This window comes from Trichechus manatus, unplaced genomic scaffold (genome assembly GCF_000243295.1).
Source record: "Trichechus manatus latirostris isolate Lorelei unplaced genomic scaffold, TriManLat1.0 scaffold00126, whole genome shotgun sequence".
NCBI lineage: Eukaryota > Metazoa > Chordata > Mammalia > Sirenia > Trichechidae > Trichechus > Trichechus manatus.
In genome coordinates this window covers 4503813-4528409 of record NW_004444062.1, presented here as the reverse complement: position 1 = coordinate 4528409, position 24597 = coordinate 4503813, and the positions used below count along the sequence as shown (strand labels likewise).

The window sequence follows — 24597 nt, the reverse complement described above, 5'->3', positions numbered from 1 at the left end:
TGTTTATCTGGAAATGCCCTAATTTCACCATCATATTTGAGAGACAGTTTTCCTGGATATGTAATTGTTGGCTGGCAGCTTTTTTCCTTCAAGGCTTTATATATGTCATCCCATTGCCTTCTTGCCTGCATAGTTTCTGCTGAGTAGTCTGAGCTTATTCTTATCGATTCTCCTTTGTAGATGACTTTTCGTTTATCCCTAGCCGCTCTTAAAATTCTCTCTTTATCTTTGGTTTTGGCAAGTTTGATTATAATATGTCTTGGTGACTTTCTTTTGGGATCTACCTTACGTCGGGTTTGGTGAGCATCTTGGATAGATATCTTGTCATCTTTCACCATATCAGGGAAGTTTTCTGCCAACAAATCTTCAACAATTCTCTCTGTATTTTCTGTTATCTCCCCCTGTTCTGGTACTCCAATCACTCGTAGGTTATTCGTCTTGATAGAGTCCCTCATAATTCTTAGGGTTTGTTCATTTTTTAAAAATTGTTTTATCTGATTTTTCCTCAAATAAGTTGTTGTCAAGTGCTTTATCTTTAGTCTCACTAATTCTGACTTCCATTGCCTCAATTCTGCTCCTATGACTTTCTATTGAGTTGTCTAATTCTGCAGTTTTATTGTTAATCTTCTTGATTTCTGTTTGCTATCTCTCTGTGGATTCTTGCAGCCTGTTAAGTTTGTCATTATGCTTTTCTCTAATCTTTTTAATTTCCTCTACTGCATGTTCTGCATCTTCTTAATTTCCTTCCTAATTTCTTGAAGAGTTCTGTATATTAATCTTTTGCATTCTGCCTCTGGTAATTCCAAGAAATTTTCCTCCTTTGGAAAATTTCTAGATTCTTTATTTTGGGAGCTTGCTGAAGCCATCATGGATTACCTCTTTATGTTGTTTGATATTGACTGTTGTCTCTGAGCCATCAATAAGATATTATATTTATTTATTTTATGTTTGATTACTCTGTCCTAGCTTCTTGTTTTGTTTTGATATGCCCAAATAGGCTGCTCGTATGAGCTAGTTTGATTATTGGCACCTTTCTAGGTCTAATGTCCTGTCACTGGGTAGTTAGATCTGTTACTAGGTATGTGAGCTTGGGAGTCCGCCCACTCCTCCTGTATGGATTCAGCTCAGGTGCCCAGGTAGATAGCCATGAAATGTGTGGTGTAGGCTCTCACCTACAGTCCTAGACAGGCATGGGTGATTGGTTTAGGTACAGGCGTCTGGCTGCAGCACGGGGACACACTCTGAGCAAGGCAGGGGACTGATGGCCTCCCCCGAGCGTACAGGAGGACACTGATGTGGGTAGGTGAAGACCCTGCTTAATGGGCAGAGCAGTGTCAAATGTCACGAACCTGCCACTTCATAACTGAAACAGTTCAAGTTAGAGTTCAGGTATATACCCTGTTGTACTGCGGTAATGAAGGCCTAGCTGTTGAAATGGGCCCACGCAAGTCTCTGCAGGGGAAAAGCCACTCAAAGTCCCTGGATCCCTTATGCCTGTGCATAGGCAAAGGACCAGTGCCTACCCTGGGTTCCTGGCTTAGGGGAGCCGGCAGTTTATTTTTTTCTGTTTGTTAATTTGTTCAGTCTCCAAGGCCGAGAGATTGGCTCAGGGTGTATGACGGATCCTACTTCTGGCCCAGGAGACTTGGTGATTGCTGAAGCCAGTCTGGGAGCCACTGCAGAGCAGGGAGCAGGGAGCTAAACGGTGGAGAGGTTTTTCCCTAAGGGGGGTGTTTTTGATCCGCACAGTAGGCCATACGCAAGTACTTATCTTTCGCCAATCTATGGCTGCTTCTCACTGGTTCTGGGTGGTCGAGTAGGCTCTCTGCAGCTGGGTCTCTTCCAGTGTGGAATACGCCTCCCGAGTGCTTTTGCTTGCCTGTCTCACCGCTCACCCATGAGCTGATCAGGCCTGAAGGGCTCAGGTTCTCGCCAGGTCAAGTCTGGCAACTCCTCGCTGCTTCCGAACCGTCTCTCTCTCCCCTCACCACTCAGTCTGGTTCCTCAACTTTGCCTTAGATGTTCAGGGCTACTAGATTGTCATATATAATTGATTCACTTGTTTTTTCGGGTCTTTGTTGTAAAAGGGTCCACTGTAAGTGTCTGACTACTCTGCCATCTTGGCCCCACCTCCAGAGAAATGAGTTTTATTCTTTGCAACTTATATTCTATCTTTTGGCTTGATTTTGTGACTTACTTTTCTTTTTTTTTGATGTGAGAAAACTCAACATCCGCTAAGTGTGGTTAAAGAAAAGGCGGGTACCCTGAATGGCATTGAACTAACTCAGTGACAACTGGCTTAGATTTAATGGCATTAAAAAGTTAATAACGTCTTCAAAATTAAAAACTTTTGTGTATGAAAGGACTCTGTCAACAAAGTGAAAAGACAGCTTATAGATTGGGAGAAAATTTTTGGATCCAGATAGCAAATAAGGGTTTAGTATACCGAATATATAAAGACATCTTATAACTTAACAACAAAAAGACAAATAACACACTCAATCAGTGGGCCAAGGAGTTGAATAGATATTTCAAGAAGATACACAAATGGCCACTAGGCACATGAAAAGATGCTCAAAGTCATTACTAATTAGAGAAATGGAAATCAAAACCACAGTGAGATACCACTTCACCTCACCCCCACTAGAATGGCTATGATTAAAAAAACTGAAAACAATAGATGTTAGTGAGAATGTGGAGAAATAGGAACCCGCATCCATTGCTGGTGGGATTGTAAAATGGTACAGTCACTGTGGAGAACAATCTATTGGTTCCTCAAAAAGTTAAAGAGAGAATTACCATACAATCCAGCAACCACTTATGGTATACACCTAAAAGATCTGAAAGCAGGAACACAAACAGATACATGTAAACCAGTGTTCACTGCCAAACTATTTACAGTAGGCGAAAGATGGAAACAACCTAAATGTCAATCAACAGATGAATGGAAAAACAAAATGCAGTACGTACATACAATCAAATATTACTCAGCCATAAAGAGTAATGAAGTCCTGATATATGCTACAACGTGGATGAATCTTGAAAATATCATGCTGAATGAAATAAGTCAGTACCAAAAGGTCACATATTGTATGATTCCATTTATATGAAATATCTACAATAGGCAAGTCCATACAGACCTAAGATTATTGGTGATTATCAGAAGCAGGCGAGGTGGGGGGGAAGGGGAACTCATTGCTTAGGAGATAGTGAGCTTCTTTCTTTTAAGGGTGTTGGAAAAATTTAGAAATGGTGATAGTTGCACAACCTTATGAACACAGTGTCACTAAATTGTACATGTGAAAAATGCTGAATTGGCAAATGTTTTGTTACATATTTACCACAATAATAATAAGAAGAGTTATTGATATTCTCTAAGTGCATGACTTACTAGATATACACTGGGGAGAATCTGTTTTCTGAGAAGAAAAGTGAAAAATATGAGAACTCAGTTTTCATACACATTTTTGGAAGGCCTGTGTGTTATACTTTCTTTGTATTTTATTGTCTAATACCTTTTAGGCAAAGAGATCAAAAGAGACTGAAGATATACCAAGCGAACCGTCTACCCAGGATTTTGAATACCCAGTGTATGATGACTACAGGGCAGAGGCTTTCTTGCACCAGCAGAAGAGGATGGAATGCTACACCAAGGCAAAAGAAGCTTATCAAATGGGGAGAAAAAATGTTGCCACTTTTTATGCCCAGCAGGTAAAGTATAAAACCATTATTATAGTTTTCTTTGTCACTTACGATGTCTGAATAATCTTGAAGGAGAAAGCACTGTATTGTGACTAGATTAAGTTATCCCGGGAAATGGAGAGATTATTTAAGTGATGTAAATATTCAAATAATAGAAGAAATGTGTAGTTCTGAGAATTTCATCTTCTTTGAAATGCTTGATTTCTGTGGTTATATTTACATTTTTGGCATTGATAAATATTAACATTCTGCTGTCTTTCTTCCAGGAAGGAGGAAAGATAGAATGTTAATATTGACCATCTAAGGATGTGATTACAGGGGACTTACAATTCCTACTATGTTTGAATTTTTAGTAATGCATCACTTTTATAGTCAGAAAAAAGAAATGACATTAATATAATTTTTCAGGGAAGTAACATTTCTACCCAGACTCTTTTTGCATCATATTACAAGAAACTTGCTAATTTACTTTTTACTTTTGTGGTTCCATGTGGCTTACTCTTTCATGAGTAAGCAGAGAATGGTGTCAAACTGTGTATAGCCCTGTGAGACCTAATAGCAAACCTAGGAGTTTTGCTTCAGGAGTAAACTGTAAGATGCTGAAAGGGAGTATCAAGATTAGACCGATGATTATCAAAAGATACACAAATAATAAACCAGTGGATTCTTTCTTGGGATGTGTGGTGTTCCTTTTTTTTTGGTTTAGAAAATGTTAGAAATAATGATTCAGTAGTTTAAGAGGTACACTATTAACTCATTGAAATTCCCCTAAATTTTAGTGCGTTCGTGTATATTGTCCCATTGCATTATTTAAAATTTTATTTTATTTTATTTTTGGTCTTTTTTTTTGGGGCGCTATTAATTTCCTGCTAAGTAGAAAATATTGGAAGTGTCCACTGGTAATATGTTTGTAATTAAAGGGTAGTCTCCATGAGCGGAAGATGAAAGAAGCCAATCACCTTGCTGCTGTGGAGATCTTTGAGAAGGTCAATGCCTCCCTGCTGCCACAGAATGTGTTAGACCTCCACGGGCTGCGTGTGGATGAAGCTATAGCACATTTGATGACAGTTTTACAGCAGAAAACTGAAGGTAGGACTGTGCTAATGACAAATTTCAATAGAAAAGGTGTCTTTGCTTATGCCAGTATAACTTAGAAATTCTGGAGAGTCTGAATGTGCAGCCTAGGGATATCTGTGCCACATTTGTAGACGTTTCTAATAGTCTCATTCTTTAAGAGAACCTTCTTGGGAAAGAATTCTTATTTGCATGACCATTGTCATTCTTCTTTTTTGCTTCCCCATTTTAGTTATTTGTATTCCTCTGTTAAATTTATGAAAAGGAGGGCACTAGTGTAATCTGAGAATCCTCTGTGGCCTGTAAATGGAATCTTTCAGGAATATTATATATCTTTGTTCAAGAGACATTTGTTAGAATTAATAGATATTTATTAAATACCAGTTGCTCCAAATATTTTTTATTGTAAAATATACATATAACAAACTTTTGCCATTACCATTTTTACATGTACAATTCAGTGACATTAATTACATACACTATGTTGTGCAATTTTCATCACTATCAATTTCCAAATTTTTTTGTCACCCTAAACAGAAACTCAGTACCCTCCTTAAGCAATAACTCCCCATTTCCCCACCTCCTACTTGTCCCTGGTAACCACTAATAAACTTCGGTCTCTATGCATTTCCCTATTCTAGATATTTTATATAAGTGGGAATCATATAATATTTGACCTTTTGTATCTGACTTATTTCACTCAGCATAATATTCTCAAGGTTCATCCATGTGATAGGATGTATCATCATTTCTCCTTATGGATGAATAATATTCCCTCGTATGTGTATACCTCATTTTGTGTATCCATTCATCCGCTGATGGACACTTGGGTTGTTTTTATCTTTTGACTATTGTGAATAATGCTGCAGTGAACATTGGTGTACAAGTATCTGAGTACCTGCTTTCAGTTCTTTTGGGTATATACCTAGAAGTGCAATTGCTGGCTCTACACTTAGCTTTTCGAGGAACTGCCAAACTTTTCCATAGCATCTGCACCATTTTATATTCCCATCAATAACGGATGAGGGTTCCAGTTTCTCTATATCTTTGCCAACACTTGTTATTGTCCATTTTTCTGATGATAGCTATCTTGTTGGGTGTGAAGTGTTATCTCATTGTGATTTTGATTTGCATTTCCTTAACAACAAATGACATTGAGCATCTTTTCATGTGGTTATTAGCCAGTTCTGTATCTTCTTTGCAGAAATGTCTATTCAAGTCCTTTGCTCATTTTTTGATTGGTTTGTTTGTCTTTTTGTTGCTGAGTTACAGGAGTTCTTTATACATTCTGGACATTAAACCCTTATCAGATATATGGTTCCCCAGACATTTTTTTTTCCATTCTGTAGGTGTCTCTTTATTTTGCTGATAAAATCCTTTGATGGACAAAGTTTTTAATTTTGGTGAAGTACAAATTTATCTATTCTTTTGTTGTTCATGCTTTTGGTGGTATATCTGAGAATCCATTGTTGAAAACTAGGTCTCAAAGCATTACCTCTATGTTTTTTTCTAAGAGTTTTGTGGTTTTAGCTCTTATATTTAGGTCATTGTTCCATTTTGAGTTAATTATTATTGTTATTATTTTTTATTGTATTTTAGATGAAGGTTTACAAAACAGTTTCTCATTAAACAGTTAGTACACATATTGTTTTATGACAATGGTTAACAACCCCATAATATGTCAACACCATCCCTTCTCAACCTTGGGTTCCCTATTACCAGCTTTCCTGTCCCCTCCTGCCTTCTAGTCCTTGTCCGTGGGCTGTTGTGCCCCATTAGTGTTGCTTTGTTTATGGGGCTATCTAATCTTTGGCTGAACGGTGAACCTCGGGAGTGACTTCATTACTGAGCTAAAGGGTATCCAGGGGTCATACTCTAGGGGTTTCTCCAGTCTCTGTCAGGCCAGTAAGTCTGTTTTTTTTTTTTTTGTGAGTTAGAATTTTGTTCTACATTTTTCTCCAGCTCTGTCCAGGGACCCTCTGTTATGATCCCTGTCAGAGCAGTCAGTGGTGGTAGCTGGGCACCATCTAGTTGTACTGGACTCAGTCTGGTGGAGGCCATGGTACTTATGGTCCATTAGTCCTTTGGACTAATCGTTTCCTTGTATCCTGTTCTCTTCATCCTCTCTTGCTCCCGAAGGGGTGAGACCAGTGGAGTATCTTAGATGGCTGCTTACAGGCTTTTAAGACCCCGGACGCTACTGAGTGAATTTTTGTATATGATGTGAAGTATGAGTACAACTTCATTCTTTTACATCTGGTCCCAGATAATTTACTGAAAAGACTATTCTTTCCTCATTGAATGGACTTAGCATCCTTGTTGAAAATCAATTGACCATGGATATATGGGTTTATTTCTGTACTCTCAATTCTTTTCCTTTGGGTTATATGTCTATCATTATACCAGTACCACACTGTTTTGATTATTGTAGTTTTATAGTACGTTTTGAGATTGGGAAGTGTGAGTGTTTCTATTTTGTACTTATTTTTCAAGATTACTTTAGCTGAGGCTCCTCGCAATTCCATATGAATTTTAGGATTGGTTCTTACATTTCTGCAAAAAAAATAGGTGGTTGGAATTTGATAAGGATTGTGTTGAATGTATAGATCACTTTGTCTAGTATTGACGTCTTAACAATATTAAGTTTTCCAATCTATGAATGTGGAATGTCTGTCCATTTATTTAGGCCCCCTCTAATTTCTTTCAGCAATATTTTATAGTTTTCAGTGTACAAGTCTTTCACCTCTCTGGTTAAATTTATTGCTAGGTATTTTATTCTTTTAGAGGTCATTGTAAATAGAATTTTTTTTTTTTTAAATTTCCTTTTCAGATTGTTCATTACTGGTATATAGAAACCCAGCTGAAATTTGTGCATTGACCTGGTACCCTGAAACTTTGCTGAATTCACTTGTTAGCTTTAGTTGCTTTCTTGTGGATTCTTTGGGATTGTCTATATATAGGATTGTGTCATCTGCAAATAGAGATAGTTTTACTTCATTGGAAAGGAAGAATTTCTTTCTTTTTCTTTGCCTAATTTCTCTGGTTAGGACTTCCAGTACAATAGTGAATAGCAGTGGTAAGACTGGGCATTCTCGTTCCTGATCTTAAGGGTAAAGCTCTCAGTCTTTCTCCACTGAGTGTGATATCAGCTACGGGTTTTTCATAAATGCCCTCTATCATATTGAGAAATTTCTGTTCTGTTCCTAGTTTGTAGAGTGTTCTTATCATGACAGGATGTTGGATTTTGTCAAATGCCTTTTCTGTATCGATTGCAATAATTGTGTTGTTCTTTTCCTTCATTAGTGTATTATATTGATTGATTTTCTAATGTTGAGCCACTCTTGCGTTCCTGGAATAAATCTCACTTGGTCATGGTATATAATCCTTTTAATATGGTATTAGCTTTGGTTTGGTAGAACAGTGAAACTGATGAAAGCTGGAACCTGATGAGACTGCCTTATTTTTCCAGGTCTCACAAGTTTTCTGCCTTTGACAGGGTGTCACTTGTCTATTGCTTGTTTTAGTGGAAAATACTTGAGTTTTCCTTCTGACAGGTTTCTGCCTTACACAGGTTCGAGCTTTCACAGTATTTTGTTGAGGATATTATGTAAGTGTTTAATAAAATACAGTTGATAGGACTTTTCCTCACCAAAGGCAGGATTTCTGAGTGTTAGTAGTATTGTGGTACCCCTTTCTCCCTGTCTTTTTGTATCTTTGACTTTGCAGGTCAGTAGCAAAGGCCATTGCCTGCCTCTTGTCTGAGCTGAATATCATGTACTGCATGTACTATTCAGATATCTTCTTGGTTTAACATCTCATTTTTTTCCATCATCAGATAGTAGCATTTATGAGAAGAGTACAATCTATTTTACTAGAAGTCATCTCCTTTAACTGCTATTAGAATATTTTTGATATGTACACCCATATTCATCACAGCATTATTCACAACAGCAAAAAGATGGCAACAGCCTAAGTGCCCATCAATAGAATGGATAGACAAACTATGGTACATACAATGGAATACTGTACAATGTTAAAAAATAATAATGTATCTGTAAAACATCTCACAACTTAGGTGAACCTGGAGGACATTATGCTGAGTGAAATAAGTTAATCACAAAGGGACAAATATTGTATGAGACTACTATTATAAAAACTCAAGAAAAGATTTATACATAGAAAGAAGCATTCTTTTATGGTCAGTAGGGATGGCGGGGAGGGGGAGGGAAAATCACTAGTAACTAGATAGTAGACATGTTATTAACTTCGGTGAAGGGAAAGGCAACACACAATAAGGGGGATGTGAGCATAACATGACCAAGGTGAAGGAAGACACTGGGCAGAACACCAGTGTAAAAGGAAACAATGGTAAATAGTATTACATACACAATCCTACAATAACAGTAATAACAATAATTTACGAGTAGATACATAGGTAGATATGTAAGCTGAACAGGTGTGGGATGGCGTATGGGAGTACACCCATGAGCATATATTGGTTTGGCAGAGGATATTTCTGCATACATATTTGTATGTGCTGCAAATGTATCAATGTATGTGTTAGAGCACACAGGGGGCAAAGTTATGAAAACTTTTGAGCCATAACCATATACCTTGAGGGCTTAGTACCATAGTCTCGGGACATCTAGGTCAATTGGCATAACATAGTCCATAAAGACAATGTTCTGTATCCTATTTTGGTGAGTAATGTCTAGGGTCTTAAAAGCTTGTGAGTGGTCATTTAAGATATACCTATTGTTCTCTTCCCGTCTGGAGCAAACAAGAGGGAAGAAAATCAAAAGACTCAAGGAAACAATTAGTCCAAAGGACTAATGGACCACGTGAACCACAGCTCCACTAGCCTGAGACCAGAAGAACTAGATGGTGCCCGGCTACCACTACTGACCACTCTGATCGGGATCACAATAGAAGATCCTGGACAGAGTGTGAGAAAAATGTAGAACAAAATTCCAATTCATAAAAAAGACCAGACTTACTAGTCTGATAGAGACTGGTGGAAACCATGTGACTATGGCCCTTAGACATCCTTCAAACCTGGAACTGAACCCACTCCTGGAGAGCGCCTTTCAGCCAAACAATAGACAAGCCTATAAAGTGAACAGTAACACCCGTGGGGAACGTGCATCTCAGAAGAATCAGCCGTACGAGACCAGAAGGGCAGCATTTGCCCAAAAACAAAGTTCAGAAGGCAGGAAGGGGCAGGAAAGATGGGCGAATGGAAACGGGGAACCCACGGAGGAAGCGGGTAGAGTACTGTCACATTGAGGCGATTGCAACTAATGTCACGAAATGGAATGTCTATAAATTGTTGAAGGGAAACTAATTTGTTCTGTAAACTTTCACCCAAACCTCAGTGAAATGTTCAAAAACAAACTGCTTGAGACTAGAGGACTCCTCAACACTATTGCCCCGAGATACTCCATAAACTTTGAACAGAAACTAACCCCTGAGGTAACCTTTTAGCTAAATAACAGATTGGCCCATAAAATAAAGAATATTACCAGTCAGTACTGCACACCTTTAAAAAAAATCATCTGTACGAGACCAAATGGTCAATAATTACTCTAAAGTAAAAATGAAAGGGTAAAAGGACAGGAAAACCAGACTGCCAGAAGTGAAACACCCAGAAAGGAATTAATGAGGATCTTAACACATTGAGAAAATTGTAACCCATGTCTGAACAATTTGTGTAGTAATTGTTGAATGGAAACCTAATTTGCTGTGTTAACTTTTAGTGAAAACACAATAAACTTATTTAAAAAAAAAAATATTTTTGAATTCTTTACTTGCCTTTCTCTTGCAATTTATCATGCACGTGCTAGAGCCCTGTGCCTTAGCTATCGCCTTGTGGCTTCCGAGCCCTGCCCTATCATTGATATGTATTGTTCTGGTTAGCTGATTTATATATACATTTTAGAAAGTTTTATACTATACTTTATACAGGTTTATCAGTTCAACACATCATTTATAATTAATTAAATAGTTGATATTAAAATATGATATAAAAAGATGAAAATTCATCTGTTTGTCATGAACTATAGCAACCATGTTGAAAAGATTACAGAGTAATACAGTAAATACTCATGTACCCATATATCAGAGTAAAAATTCATAGTACCCATGTGAATAATACAGTGTGACACCATGTACTTTTACTTTTTTCCCGTAAAAGCAATATTATAGATTGTCTTAATCACCTAATGCTGCTGTAACAGAAATACCACAAATGGATAGCTTTAACAAAGAGAAATTTATTTCTTCACAGTCAAGTAGGCTAAAAGTCCAAATCCAGGGGAAGGCTTTCTCTCTCTGTCAGGCTTCTCAGTGTTCCCCAGGACTAGGAGCTTCTCCACGCAGGGACCCCAGGTCCAAAGGATGCGGTCTGCTTCTGGCATTGCTTTCTTGATGGTATGAGGTCCTCATGTCTCTCTGCTCACTTCCCTCTTTTATATCCCAAGAGATTGCCTCAGGATACAATACAATCTTGTAGACTGAGTCCTGCCTTACTAACACAACTGCCACCCATCCACCCTCATTAACATCATAGAGGCAGGATTTACAACATATGGGAAAATCACACAGTACCAGGAATCATGGCCTAGCCAAATTGATACGCCCGTTTTTGGGGGGACATAATTCAATCCATGACATAAATCGAATATAGGTGCATGCACATTTAATAGAAGTATTAAAACACAGTAGAAGCAATGTAGACCCAATTGCAGGATGTTGATTTCCACTAGAAAGGGAGGTAGGAAAGAAGATAGGTCTGTAGCGGGATAAAAGGAGAGGGGTAAAAAAATATGAAGCACAGGTGGTAAAAATAAGAAGCAGAGATGGTGAAAAAAAAAACAAAAAACAGAGCATAGATGGTCTGTTCAATAAATATTTCATTACTTTCTATACTCTAGACACCAAGGATAAAGCAGTGAAAAAGGCACACAAGCACTGTATTTATGACCTTTCCTGTCTACTGGCGTAAATGACAGTGAACAAATAATTACACACTGTGATAAGAAAGTATAGATTGTCTTGTTGCATTTAGGTAACTTCCAAAATCCCTACACAATCTATTCCTTGCCTCTCCAGTTGCATCTCTTTTTCTGTTCGTCCTCCTTTTCTGTACTTTTACTTACACTGTCATTCTTGACCTGCAGACAAAGTTAGGTTCCTGTTAATAGCCTCTCATAGTAGTCCTATAGATTGCAGTGTTTATAAAAAAGCTCATTGTAAAATTGATTATTAAATGCCTCTTTTTGGCCAGAAATTGAGGGGCAGGGACTGAATCTTTCTTAATCACCATTATATTAGTGCTTTTCATTTGACACTCAAGAAAACTTTAGAATAAATTACTGATAGAATAAATGGAAGATATTACTCTCATTTTATAGGTGAGGAAACTGATAATTTAACAAGTTTAATAAAATGAAAAATAACATGTTAGCTAGAATATGGAGAAATCAGAACCTTCATACATTGGCGATGGGAATGTAAAATGGTGCAACTGCTGTGAAAAGCTGTCATTTTCTCAAAAAGTTAAACATAGAGTTACCATGTGACCTAGAAGTTCTACTCCTAGATATATACCTAAGAGAACTGAAAACATACATTCACACAAAACATGTGCATAAATGTTCATAGCATTATTTATAATAGCCAAAAAGTATAAATCACCTAAACCTTCATTAGCTGATGAATGGATAAATGTGGTACATTCATACGATGGAATATTATTCGGCCATGAAAAGGAATAAAATACTGATATTTGCTATGCTATGGATGAACCTTGAAAACATTACTAAGTGAAAAAGCCACAAAAGACCACATATTGTATGATTCCATTTATATGAAATGTCCAGAATAACCAAGCTCATAGAGACCTTGAAAACTAAGGTATGCCTGACCCAAACAATGGTATTTTCAGTTGCCTCATAAGCATGTGAAAGCTGGACAATGTATAAGGAAGACCAGAGAAGAATTGATGCCTTGGAGTTATGGTGTTGGTAAAGAATATTGAATATACCATGGATTTCCAAAAGAACAAACAATCTGTCTTGGGAGAAGTACAGCCGGAATGCTCCTTAGAAGCAAGGATGGTGAGACCTCGTCTCACATACTTTGGACATGTTATCAAGAGGGGCCAGTCCCTCGAGAAGGACATCATCTTGGTACAGTAGGATCAGCGAAAAAGAGGAAAACCCTCAATGAGTTGGATTGACACAGCGACTACAACAATGGGCTCAAAAATAGCAATGGTTGTGAGGATGGCGCAGGACCCGGCGGTGTTTTGTCTGTTGTTACGTAGGGTCGCTATGAGTCAGAACCAGCTTGACGGCACCTGACAATTACAACAACAGAGGCAGAAAGTAGATTAATGGTTGTCAGGGGCTTGAGAAGCAGGAATGGGGAGTGACTGCTAACAAGTATGAGGTTTCTTTTTGGGGTGATGGAAACTTTCTAGAATTAGGTAATAGTGATGGTTGTGAATGTACTGAAAACTACTTAACTGTATACTTTAAAATGGTTAATTTAAGTTATATGAATTTTATCTAAAAAAAAATTGCCAGAAGAGTTCAATAACTATGAGTCGGAATCGACTCTACGGCACCAGGTTTGGTTTTGTTTTTTTTTTAACTTGTCAAATGTGACCATTTCTTGAACCTGGGGGCCATCTCTGCATGCTGTCACCGATGGTAGCCTGTAGTACCAACGGCCACCACCAGATGGTAGTATTGTTGAATAGAAATGTGGCTGGTGAATATCTGTGCTCTGTCCTGCATTACTTTTAGTTACGATACGATGAAAAGATTAAAAAAAAAAAAAAAGGGCTATGTGGGCCTTTCATACCTTCTGGTTGAAGTATGCAATGTGACGTATGAAGTATTTATGTCCCTAAATCAAATTAGAAGCAGATCAAGCCTTTAGATCTGACTACTACTTTACAGGAACCTACCAGGGACAGAGGAACATGCTAAAAGACACCATGGGGATACAATCAGTAAAATTCAGACTGTCAAATACTATAGGATAAGTGATAAAATTTTTTTTAACAAATGCATGGTAAAGAAAAACAAGGGGAGTAAGAACCTTTATATTTAAAAACTTTATAAACCAAATGGAATGTGTGGACTTGTTTGGGCTCTGATTCAAACAAATTACTGTAAAAACTTTTTTTTTCCTTTGAAAATTGGGAGAAGTTTTTAGTCATTTTTAGAAACTAGTGGTACTAAGGAGCTATCCCCGTGCATCTGTCAGTTTGTTGTATTGTGGTGGCTTGTATGTTGCTGTGATGCTGGAAGCTATGCCACCAGTATTTCAAATACCAGCAGGGGACAGGTTTCAGCTGAGCTTCCAGACTAAGCCAGACTAAGATGAAGGACCTGGTATTCTACTTCTGAAAAAAATAGCCAGTGAAAACCTTATGAATAGCAGTGGAACATTGTCTGATATAGTGCCAGAAGATAAGCACTTCAGATTGGAAGGCACTCAAACGATGACTGGGGAAGAGCTGCCTTTTCAAAGTAGAGTTGACCTTAAGGACGCAGATGGAGTCGAGCTTTTGAGACCTTCATTAGCTGATGTGGCATGATTCAAAATGAGAATAAACAGCTGTAAACATCCATTAGTAATAGGAACGTGGAATGTACAAAGTGTTTATCTAGGAAAATGGGAAATTGTCAAAAATGAAATGCGTAAACATCAGTATCCTAGGCATTGGTGAGCTGAAATGGACTGGTATTGATCATTTTGTATCGGAGAATCATGTGGTCTTCTATGCTGAGAATGACAACTTGAAGAGGAATGCTGTCACATTCATTGTCAAAAAGAACATTTCAAGATCTGTCCTGAAGTACAGTGCTGTCAGTGATAGGATAATATCCATATGATTACGAAGGCTACCAGTTACTAGGACTGTTATTCAAATTTACGCAGCAACCACTAAGGCCAAAGATGAAGAAACTGAAGATTTTTACCAACTTCTGCAGTCTGAAATTGATCAAACATGCAGTCAAGATGCATTGATAATTACTAGTGATTGGAATGTGAAAGTTGGAAACGAAGCAGGAATAGTAGTTGGAAAATATGGCCTTGGTGATAGAAACGATGCAGGAGATTGCATGATAGAATTTTGCAAGACCAACAACTTAGTCATTGGAAAGAATTTTTTTCAACAACATAAACGACTATACACGTGGACCTCACCAGTTGGAATACACAGGACTCAAATTGACTAAATCTGTGGAAAGACAATGGAGAAGCTCAATATCATCAATCAGAACAAGGCCAGCGACTGGCTGCAGAATAGATCATCAGTTGCTCACATGCAAGTTCACGTTGAAGCTGAAGAAAATTGAAACAAGTCCAAAAGAGCCAAAGTACAACCAGGAGTATATCCCACCTGACTTTAGAGACTGTCTCAAGAATATATTTGACACATTGAACGCCAGTGACTGAAGACCAGACGAGTGGTAGAATGACATCAAGGGCATCATACGTGAAGAAAACAAGAGGTCATTAAAAAGACAGGAAAAAAGAAAGGACCAGAATGAATGTCAGAAGAGACTTTGAGACTTGCTCTTGAATGTAGAATAGCTAAAGCGAAAGGAAGAAAAGATGAAGTAAAATTGCTGAACAGAAGATTTCAAAGGGCAGCTTGAGAAGACAAAGTAAAGTATTATAATGAAATGTGCAAACACCTGGAGTTAGAAAAATAAAAGGGAAGATCATGCTTGTCATTTCTCAAGCAGAAAGAACTGAAGAAAAAATTCATTCCTCGAGTTGCAATATTGAAGGAATCTATGGGGAAAATATTAAACGATGCAGGAAGCATGAAAAGAAGATGGAAGGAGTACACAGAGTCACTGTACCAAAAAGAATTGATCGATGTTCAGCCATTTCAGGAGGTAGCATATGACCAACAACCTATGGTACTGAAGGAAGAGGTCCAAGCTGCACTGAAGGCGTTAGTGAAAAACAAGGCTCCAGGAATTGATGGAATACCAGTTGAGATGTCTCAACAAACGAATGCTGCACTGGAGGTGCTCACTCGTCTATGCCAAGAAATTTGGAAGACAGCTACCTGGCCAACCAACTGGAGGAGATCCATGTTTGTGCACATTCCAAAGAAAGGTGATCCAACAGAATGTTGAAGTTATCAAACAATATTCATTAACGTCACACACAAGTAAAACTTTGCTGAAGATGATTCAAAAGTGATTGCAGCAGTACCTCGAGAGGGAACTGCCAGAAGTTCAAGGTGGATTCAGAAAAGGACGTAGAACAAGGGATATCATTGCTGATGTCAGATGGATCTTGGCTGAAGGCAGAGAATAACAGGAAGATGTTTACCTTTGTTTTATTGACTGTGCAAATGCATTCAACTGTGTGGATCATAAAAAATTATGGATAACATTGCAAAGAATGGGAATTATAGAACACTTAATTGTGCTCATAAGGAATCTGTACATAGTCCAGGAGGCAGTCATTTGAACTGTGGTTTAAAGTCAGGAAAGGTTTGCATCTGGATTGTATCCTTTTACCATACTTATTCAGTCTGTATGCTGAGCAGATATCCGAGAAGTTGGACTATATGAAGAAGAATGCGGCATCAGGTTTGGAGAAAGACTTGTTAACAATCTGCGATATGCAGATGATACAACCTTGCTTGCTGAAAGTGAAGAGGACTTCAGGTACTTGTGATGAATATCAAAGACTACATCCTTCATTCAATATGGATTACACCTCAACATAAAGAAAACAACTGTCCTCACAACTGGACCAATAAGCAACATCATGATAAACAGAGAAACGATTGCAGTTGTCAAGGACTTCATTTTACTTGGATCCACAATCAATGCCCATGAAAGCAGCAGTCAAGAAATCAAATAACACATTGCATTGGGAAAATCTGCTGCAAAAGACTTCTTTAAAGTGTTAAAAAACAAAGATGTCATTTTAAGGATGAAGGTGCGCCTGACCAAGCCATGGTATTTTCAGTCGCATTATATGCATGCAAAAGCTGGACGGTGAATAAGGAAGACTGGAGAAGAATTGATGCCTTTGAATTATGGTGTTGGTGAAGAATATTGAATATACTGCGGACTACCAGAAGAATGAATGACTCTGTCTTGGAAGAAGTACAGCCAGAATGCTCCTTAGAAGCAAGGGTGGTGTGACTTAGTCTCACATACTTTGGACGTGTTATCCCGAGGGACCGGTCCCTTTAGAAAGACATCATCCTTCTTAAAGTAGATGGTCAGAGATGAAAAGGAAGACCTCAACGAGGTGGATTGACACAGTGGCTGCAACAAAAGACTTTAACAACGATTTTGAGGATGTCTGTGGACTGGGCAGTGTTTCATTCTGTTGTACGTAGTGTTGCTATAAGTCGGAACTGACTCAATGGCACCTAACAACAACAAGGAGCTATTGTTCATTTTATAAAGTGTGATTATGTGATTGTTATTCTGTTTTTAAGAAAGTTCTTATCTTTTCAAGATACTGAAATATTTATGTCTGAAGTAAGAAATCTTGAATGTGCTTAAAAGTAAGTTGTAAACACTCAAGGGAACTTGGTCAACTGGCATAACATAGTTCGTAAAGGTAATGTTCTGCATCGTAGTTTGGTGAGTAGCATCTAGAGTCTTAAAAGCTTGCGAGCAGCCATCTAAGATACAACTATTGGTCTTTACTCATCTGGAGCAAAAGAGAAAGAAGGAAACTGAAGATTCAAAGAAGAAACTAGTTTACAAGACTTGTAGTCTACATGAACCACAGCCTCACCTACCTTGAGACCAGAAGAACTAGATGGTGCCTGGCTACCTCTACCGGCCGTTCTGACCAGGGACATGATAGATGGTCCTGGATAGAAAGGTATAAAAAAAATGTAGAACAAAACTCAAGATTCCTAAAAAAGGTCAGACATACTGGACTGGTAGAGACTAGAGGAACTCATGAGACTGGGATACCTTTTAAACTTGAAACACAAACTACTCCTGGAGGTCACATATCAGCCAAAAGATAGAGTGGCTCATAAAATAAATAATATCACCCTTGAGTACTGTCCTCCTCTAAACAATCATCTAAATGAGACCTAGGTCAACATTTACCGTAGACCAAAGATGAAAAGTTAAGGGGGGACAAGAAGACTAGATTAATGGAAACAGAACAAGCATAATGGAAATAATGAGAATGCAGACACATTGTGAAAAGTATAACTAGCGTCCCTGAATAAATAATATGTATAGAAATTGTTAAATGAGAATCTAATTTGCTAATAAATCTTCTACAAAATCAAATAAAATATTTTTAAAAAATGAGTTAAATAGTTTTTTTAATTTTTGAGGTGATAAACAGCAGGAACAGCCTGTAATTTGGAGAATTAAACATATATGTTAATTCATTCAAGAAACATATTTTGAACGCCTTTTGTTGTTAGGTGGTCATTGGGTGCCATCAAACTGAATCCGAACCATAGTGACCCATATACAACAGAACGAAACACTGCCTGGTCCTGTGCCATCCTCACAATTGTTGCTATGTTTGAGCCCATTGTTGCAGCCACTGTGTCCATCCATCTTGTTGAGGGTCTTCCTCTTTTTTGCTGACCCTCTACTTTACCAAGCATGATGTCCTTCTCCAGGGACTAGTCCTTCCCGATAACATGCTGAAAGTATGTGAGATGAAGTCTCACCATCCTTTCTTCTAAGGAGCATTCTGGCTGCACTTCTTCCAAGACAGATTCATTCATTCTTTTGGCAGTCCATTGTATATTCAATGTTCTTCACCAACACCATAATTCCAAGGCATTAGTTCTTCTCCAGTCTTTTCTTATTCATTGTCCAGCTTTCACATGCATATGAGGTGATTGAAAACACCATGGCTTGGGTCAGGTGCACCTTAGTCCTTAAAGTGACATCTTTACTTTTTAACACTTTAAAGAGGTCTTTTGCAGCAGATTTGCCCAGTGCAGTGCGTTGTTTGATTTCTTGACTGCTGCTTTCATGGGCATTGATTGTGGATGCAAGTAAAACGAAGTCCTTGACAACTGCAGTTGTTTCTCTGTTTATCATGATGTTGCTTATTGGTCCAGTTGTGAAGACATTTGTTTTCTTTATGCTGAGGTGTAATCCATACTGAAGGCTGTGGTCTTCGATCTTCATCATTAAGTGCTTCAAGTCCTCTTCACTTTCAGCAAGCAGGGTTGTGTCATCTGCACATCGCAGGTTGTTAATGAGTCTTCCTCCAATCCTGATGCCCCATTCTTCTTCATATAGTCCATCTTCTCAGATTATTTGTTCAGCATACAGATGGAATTAAGTATGGTGAAATGATACAACCCAGACGCATACCTTTCCTGACTTTAAACCACATTAGTGTCCCCTTGTTCTGTTCGAATAGCTGTCTCTTGGTCTATGTAAAGGTTCCTCATAAGCACAATTAAGTGTTCTGGAATTCCCATTTTTCACAGTGTTATCCATAATTTGTTATGATCTACATAGTCGAATGCCTTTGCATAGGCAGTAAAACACAGGTAAACATCCTTCTGCTATTCTCTACATTCAGCCAAGATCACTCTGACATCAGCAGTGATATCTGTCATGGATTGAATTGTGTCCCCTCAAAATATCTCCCAACTTCGCTGGGTCATGATTCCCAGTATTGTATAATTGTGTACCATTCTGTAATCTGATGTGATTTCCTTATGTGTTGTAAATTCAATCACTGTGATCTAATAAGATGGATTAGCAGCAGTTATACTGATGAAGTATACAAGATTGGATAGTATCTTAATCCAATCTTTTTTGAAATATAAAAGAGAGAAGCGAACAGAGACACCTGGGAACCTCATACCACCAAGAAAGCAGTGTGAGGAGAAGAGTGTGTCCTTTGGACCTTGAGGTTCCTGCGCTGAGATGCTCCCAGACCAAGGGAAGATTGGTGACACGGACCTTCTTCCAGAGCCCGCAGAGAAAGCGTTCCCCTGGAGCTGATACCCTGAATTTGGACATGTAGCCTACTGGACTGTGAGAGAATAAACTTCTCTTTGCTAAAGCCATCCGCTTGTGGTATTTCTGGTAGAGGAGCACTAGATGACTAAGACTGTATCCCTCATTCCATATCCTCTTCTGAATGCGTCTTGAATTTCTTGTAGTTCCCTGTTGATATACTGCTGTAACTGCTTTTGAATGATTTTTAGCAAAAATTTCCTTGTGTGTGATATTAATGATATTGTTCGATAATTTCCCCGTTCTGTTAGATCTCCTTTCTTTGGAATGGGTACAAATATGGATCTCTTCCAGTCGGTTGGCCAGGTAACTGTCTTCCAAATCTTTTGACATAGATGAGTGAGCACTTCAGCACTGCATCCGTGTGTTGAAACATCTCTATTGGTATTCTGTCAGTTACCGGAGCCTTGTTTTTTACCAATGCCTTCAGTGCAGCTTGGACCTTTTCCTTCGGTACCATCAGTTCTTGGTCATATGCTACCTCCTGAAATGGCTGAGTGTCAACCAGTTCTTTTTGGTACAGTGACTCTGGGTATTCCTTCCATCTTTTGATGTTTCCTGCATTGTTCAGCATTTTCCCTGTAGAATCCTTCAATATTGAACACCTACTTTATTTAAAGCATGTGAATCAACTTGAGAACATTTTCAGAATAACAAATGAACTTTTGAAAGGTGAAATGATAGAAATGACTGGTAGGGACAATAGTAGTGAAGGAATGAGGAAAGTCAAGTATGGTCAGTTACAAGATTTTTTTAATGTCAACTTTTAATATAACACACATAAAGAACAATTTGCGTGTTACAAGTGTATACTGCCAAAACTTTTTACCAGTTGAACACTGTGTAGCCTAGACTCAGGGCTGAATTTTGAACAATATATTTTCTGAAGTAATGGATATGAATTAAAGTAGAAATGGAGAAAATCTTAAAGAAGGGTAAGGAATTAGAAATGCAAGAGCAGCATGCCCTTTTAAAAGAAAAGGCTAAATATTACCTTGGACATATAAGACTTGATAAACCATCTGTCTGTATTTCAGCTGGAGTCTTAGAGCAACTTCATGGGCAAATTATGGAGTGTTTGTATTATATGTTATGTGTTTTATACTAAAGATCAGATTTGGGCTATGTGTTAACAAAGATCGATGATTAAATTCATGAAAGCAATTCTTTATTATTAATAGTTTTTGCTGTTGTTTGACAGTTATTGATTTTCAGGATTCATATACTTGATTTTTGCAAGTTCATACTTAAAAGCACCAACTGTAACCTTTCAGGTTTTCAATGGGCTTAGGCTTGTTTGATATTTTAAAAATCATCCTTTTTGGAAAAGTTTAGGTTAAGAAAAAATTGATTATATTTAATAGTAGGGCTGCAGTCACTGCTGTTGTTAGTGGATTTGCTAATAGCTGTTCTGAGGGGAGATTCTATAAAGTAGTTGGCTATTGTTACTCCATTTTATTGAGGAGGAAGCACACAGCGAAGCCAAGAGACTTGTGCATGGTCCCACAGTCACTTAGTGGCAGAGCTTTTATTCAGACCAAAGCTTGATGCCTTCTCAGTATCACTTCCTAGGGTTGTTGTGAAGATTTTTAGTTAATAAATAAAAATCACTTAAAGCAGTGCCTGACTTCATGTGTACCATAATTGGTAAGTATCGTTATTATTATTATTGTTGTAATTATCATTTTCTCAGAGAAGTAGAAGGGGGAGAAGTCCTGCCAAAATTTTTAGTTGGGTGGTTTGCTCTGAAGCTTTCATACTTACAGTGTAGATAAAACATACGTTTTGCAACATTAGTTTTGGGGCTTTTTAAAGTAGTAAATCTTTTAAGTTCTCATAAAAGCAATTTTATGTGTGTTTGAGTTAAAGTTGGTTTTCTTTTGAGAGAATTAGATAAATTTACTTTAACTTTTCTGTTATAACAGAATTTAGGCAGAATGGCGGTAAGCCCTATCTCTCTGTGATTACGGGCAGAGGAAACCACAGCCAGGGAGGCATTGCTCGCATCAAACCAGCCGTCATTAAATACCTCACAAACCATAGCTTCAGGTGAGTGTAGATTTCTGTTACAGTTATTGGCAATGGCCCATATATACATAGCTAGGTAAACACTAATAGTTTGCTTCGAACAATTTGTTGAAATAGCTAACCAAATTTAACCATCTGATTGCAGCCACAAATTTATGCTTAAATTACGATACAACTTTCCCTGCTGGATTTCTGTTGAATGGTAAACCAGAAATGAAAGAAAAAACATGTTTGGTGTTGAAGTAATCGTCTGATAAAACTATTTCTATCATAAATTTAAAATTTTGAAAGAAAATAAATATATTTGTGTTTCTTTGATAATGTATTATCCATTAAGGACTCTGGTTATTAAAGATAATGAGAATAAACCTATTATAGTTTAGGATTTGCTGTTAAATTGTTCTTTTGAAAGAAAATAGATGTTTGTGGATTTTGGATGGAATTAGGAGGGTTATGCTGAAACATGGGCGTGAGTATTAACTTTGGCTGAAATATTCCAGTTAATTTGAATTTAATACTTTTTTGCAAGTTAAATGCCATTAACACTTTTAGTTGACGGACATGAAATGTCCTTTTTCATTAAGTGGTCATTATTCAGTAGCAGAAAATGACAAGAAAAGTCCAAGAATAAAGACCTGTTGATGGATAGAATCTCTGAGGATGTATGTATAACACGGTCTTCCCCACCCCTAATTTCAATTCATGTAGCATATTTTGTTTATGCTGTGTTGTAAAATGTTATTTGACTATATTGTAGGAAATGGTAGCATTAATTCTGAGCATGAAAACAGGGTGACATTTCAGAGTTATTTTGACGGAAGGAGTAGTTACCAGGTTTGGGTTAATGATCTATTTTAGAAACGAGTGTTCCTTTAAGTTTCACACTGAGAGAGTTGGAGGCGTTGCATGGCCAAGTGAATCAGACTTTACCTGCTACATCAGAGATTTCTTCTTGGTACTGACCTAATACCCAGAAATATTGTAATGTAGACATCATCTTTATACAGCATGTTCGTCTTTGTAAAGGTCAAATTCAGATTTGGGAGGTTTTGAAAAATCTTAAATTTCAATAGCTACTAAGTTAAGAGTAACTTCCAGCCTTAGGATTGTATTTGTTTTGATAATAGATTAAAATAAACATAAGCAGAGCCCTGGTGGTGCAGTGGTTAAGTGTCCGGCTGCTAACCAAAATATTAGCAGTTCAAATCCACCAGCTGCTCCTTGTAAACACTATGGGCGGTTCTTCTTCGTCCTATAGGGTTGCTATAAGATAGAATTGACTTGACGGCAGTGGGTTTTGTTTTAAGGCTATAAATCTCTGTGGAAGCAGACTGCCACATATTTCTCCTGTGGAATGGCTGGTGGTTTCAAACCCCATACCTTCTGGTTAGCAGTTGATTGCTTTAACCACTGTACCACTAGGGCTCCTTATATTAAGCATAAAACCCATACCTGTTTCCATGGAGTCGATTCCGAGTCATAGCAACCCTATAGGACAGAGTAGAGCTGCCGCATAGGTTTTCCAAGGAGCAACTGGTGGATTTGAACTGCCGACCTTTTGGTTAGCAGCCAAGCTCTTAACCACTGTGCCACCAAGGCTCCATATTAAGCATAGGCAGTTGAAATTGTTTATAGGGGTACATATTCCTTAGACAGGTGAAATTTTTATCTTTAAAATAACTCTATTTTCATTTTTTACAGGTTCTCCGAAATTAAACCAGGGTGCTTGAAAGTCATGCTAAAGTAAAATAAGCATCCTTGACTGAGGAATGTGAAGGTTTGTAGGTTAAAATTAGTTTTACTTGCAGTAATTCAGTCAATTTTACTGTAAACAGATGCGTTCTTAGAAAATGTCAGTTGTAAAACAGAAAAAAATTTGTTTTTCTCAAAATTCAAGAGAAGTTTAATTTTTTTACTGAATCACATGCCAAATATGTTTCCTGTTAAAAATGTTAAAGAGGGTTTTTATTGATCAGAAAATGTCTGTGAAAATTATCAGCTACAGTTTTAAAGTTTTATGTCCTCTAATTCTTTCAGAGAGAAAATATTACCTTTGTATTACTTGTCTGACATTTAGTAAAGTCCCAAAGATTTCTGTGAAAGGCATTTAAAGTGCTTTGAGACAGGGTTCATGCCCTTTAAAGGCTTGTAATTAAAAAAAAAAAAAAAAGTAGCAGTAAAGATAGGAGACCTAACAAAAATATTTTCTTATTTCAAAACAAAACACATGAAATCACTTCATTTTGCCATATCCTATAGTAAGGAATACATGCTGTTGCACTTTCTTCTGCTTTTATATGATCTTGATCTCTTACCTTTTGTCCCTCTCCTCTATGCATTTTCTGGGAGGAAAGTTGAGTCTGAGGTTATATTACAGTATTATACCTTCCATAGGCAGAAAAGTTTTCAGAGAAGGACAGATGGTTAGATATCTTTCAAATGCTGCTGCCTTATAGAACTGCTTCTAGAACTGTCTGTGTACGTAGTATGTAAGACAGTACTAAATAGCTTTATTTAGATTGAGGCATGTAATTTCTAAATTGCAGTAAGTAAAAATCCTATTAACTTGAAACAAATATAGAAAACCTTTTTTGTATAATCATGAAAGGAATCATAGTTTTTTAAAGTTTTTTACTTTTATTTTTATTAAGAGCCAACTTTCTCAAAGGAAATGTTCATTGACTCCTTTTATTTGGTGAGCTAATAATTCCTATTAGTATGTAAATTATAATTTCCTTTATATAAGTTTAATGTGTTAAACTTT

The 24597-nt window shown here is 37.5% G+C and overlaps 1 protein-coding gene across 3 annotated transcripts in view; it reads left to right on the top strand.

Annotated features, from left to right (window-relative positions):
- N4BP2 (NEDD4 binding protein 2) overlaps positions 1-23915 on the top strand; it is a 104057-nt gene extending 80142 nt beyond the window's left edge. For 2 of the 3 annotated variants that reach the window (XM_004384658.2, XM_023738929.1), the window contains exons 14-17: positions 3523-3711; positions 4623-4791; positions 21731-21854; positions 23535-23915. In XM_004384658.2, coding sequence (XP_004384715.1) covers positions 3523-3711; positions 4623-4791; positions 21731-21854; positions 23535-23580 — 528 coding nt within the window. In that variant the 3' untranslated portion in view covers positions 23581-23915. Of the gene's footprint in view, positions 1-3522; positions 3712-4622; positions 4792-21730; positions 21855-23534 lie in introns of those variants that run through there. The other variant, XM_023738930.1, reaches the window with a different exon arrangement.
- Positions 23916-24597: the final 682 nt, after the last annotated feature.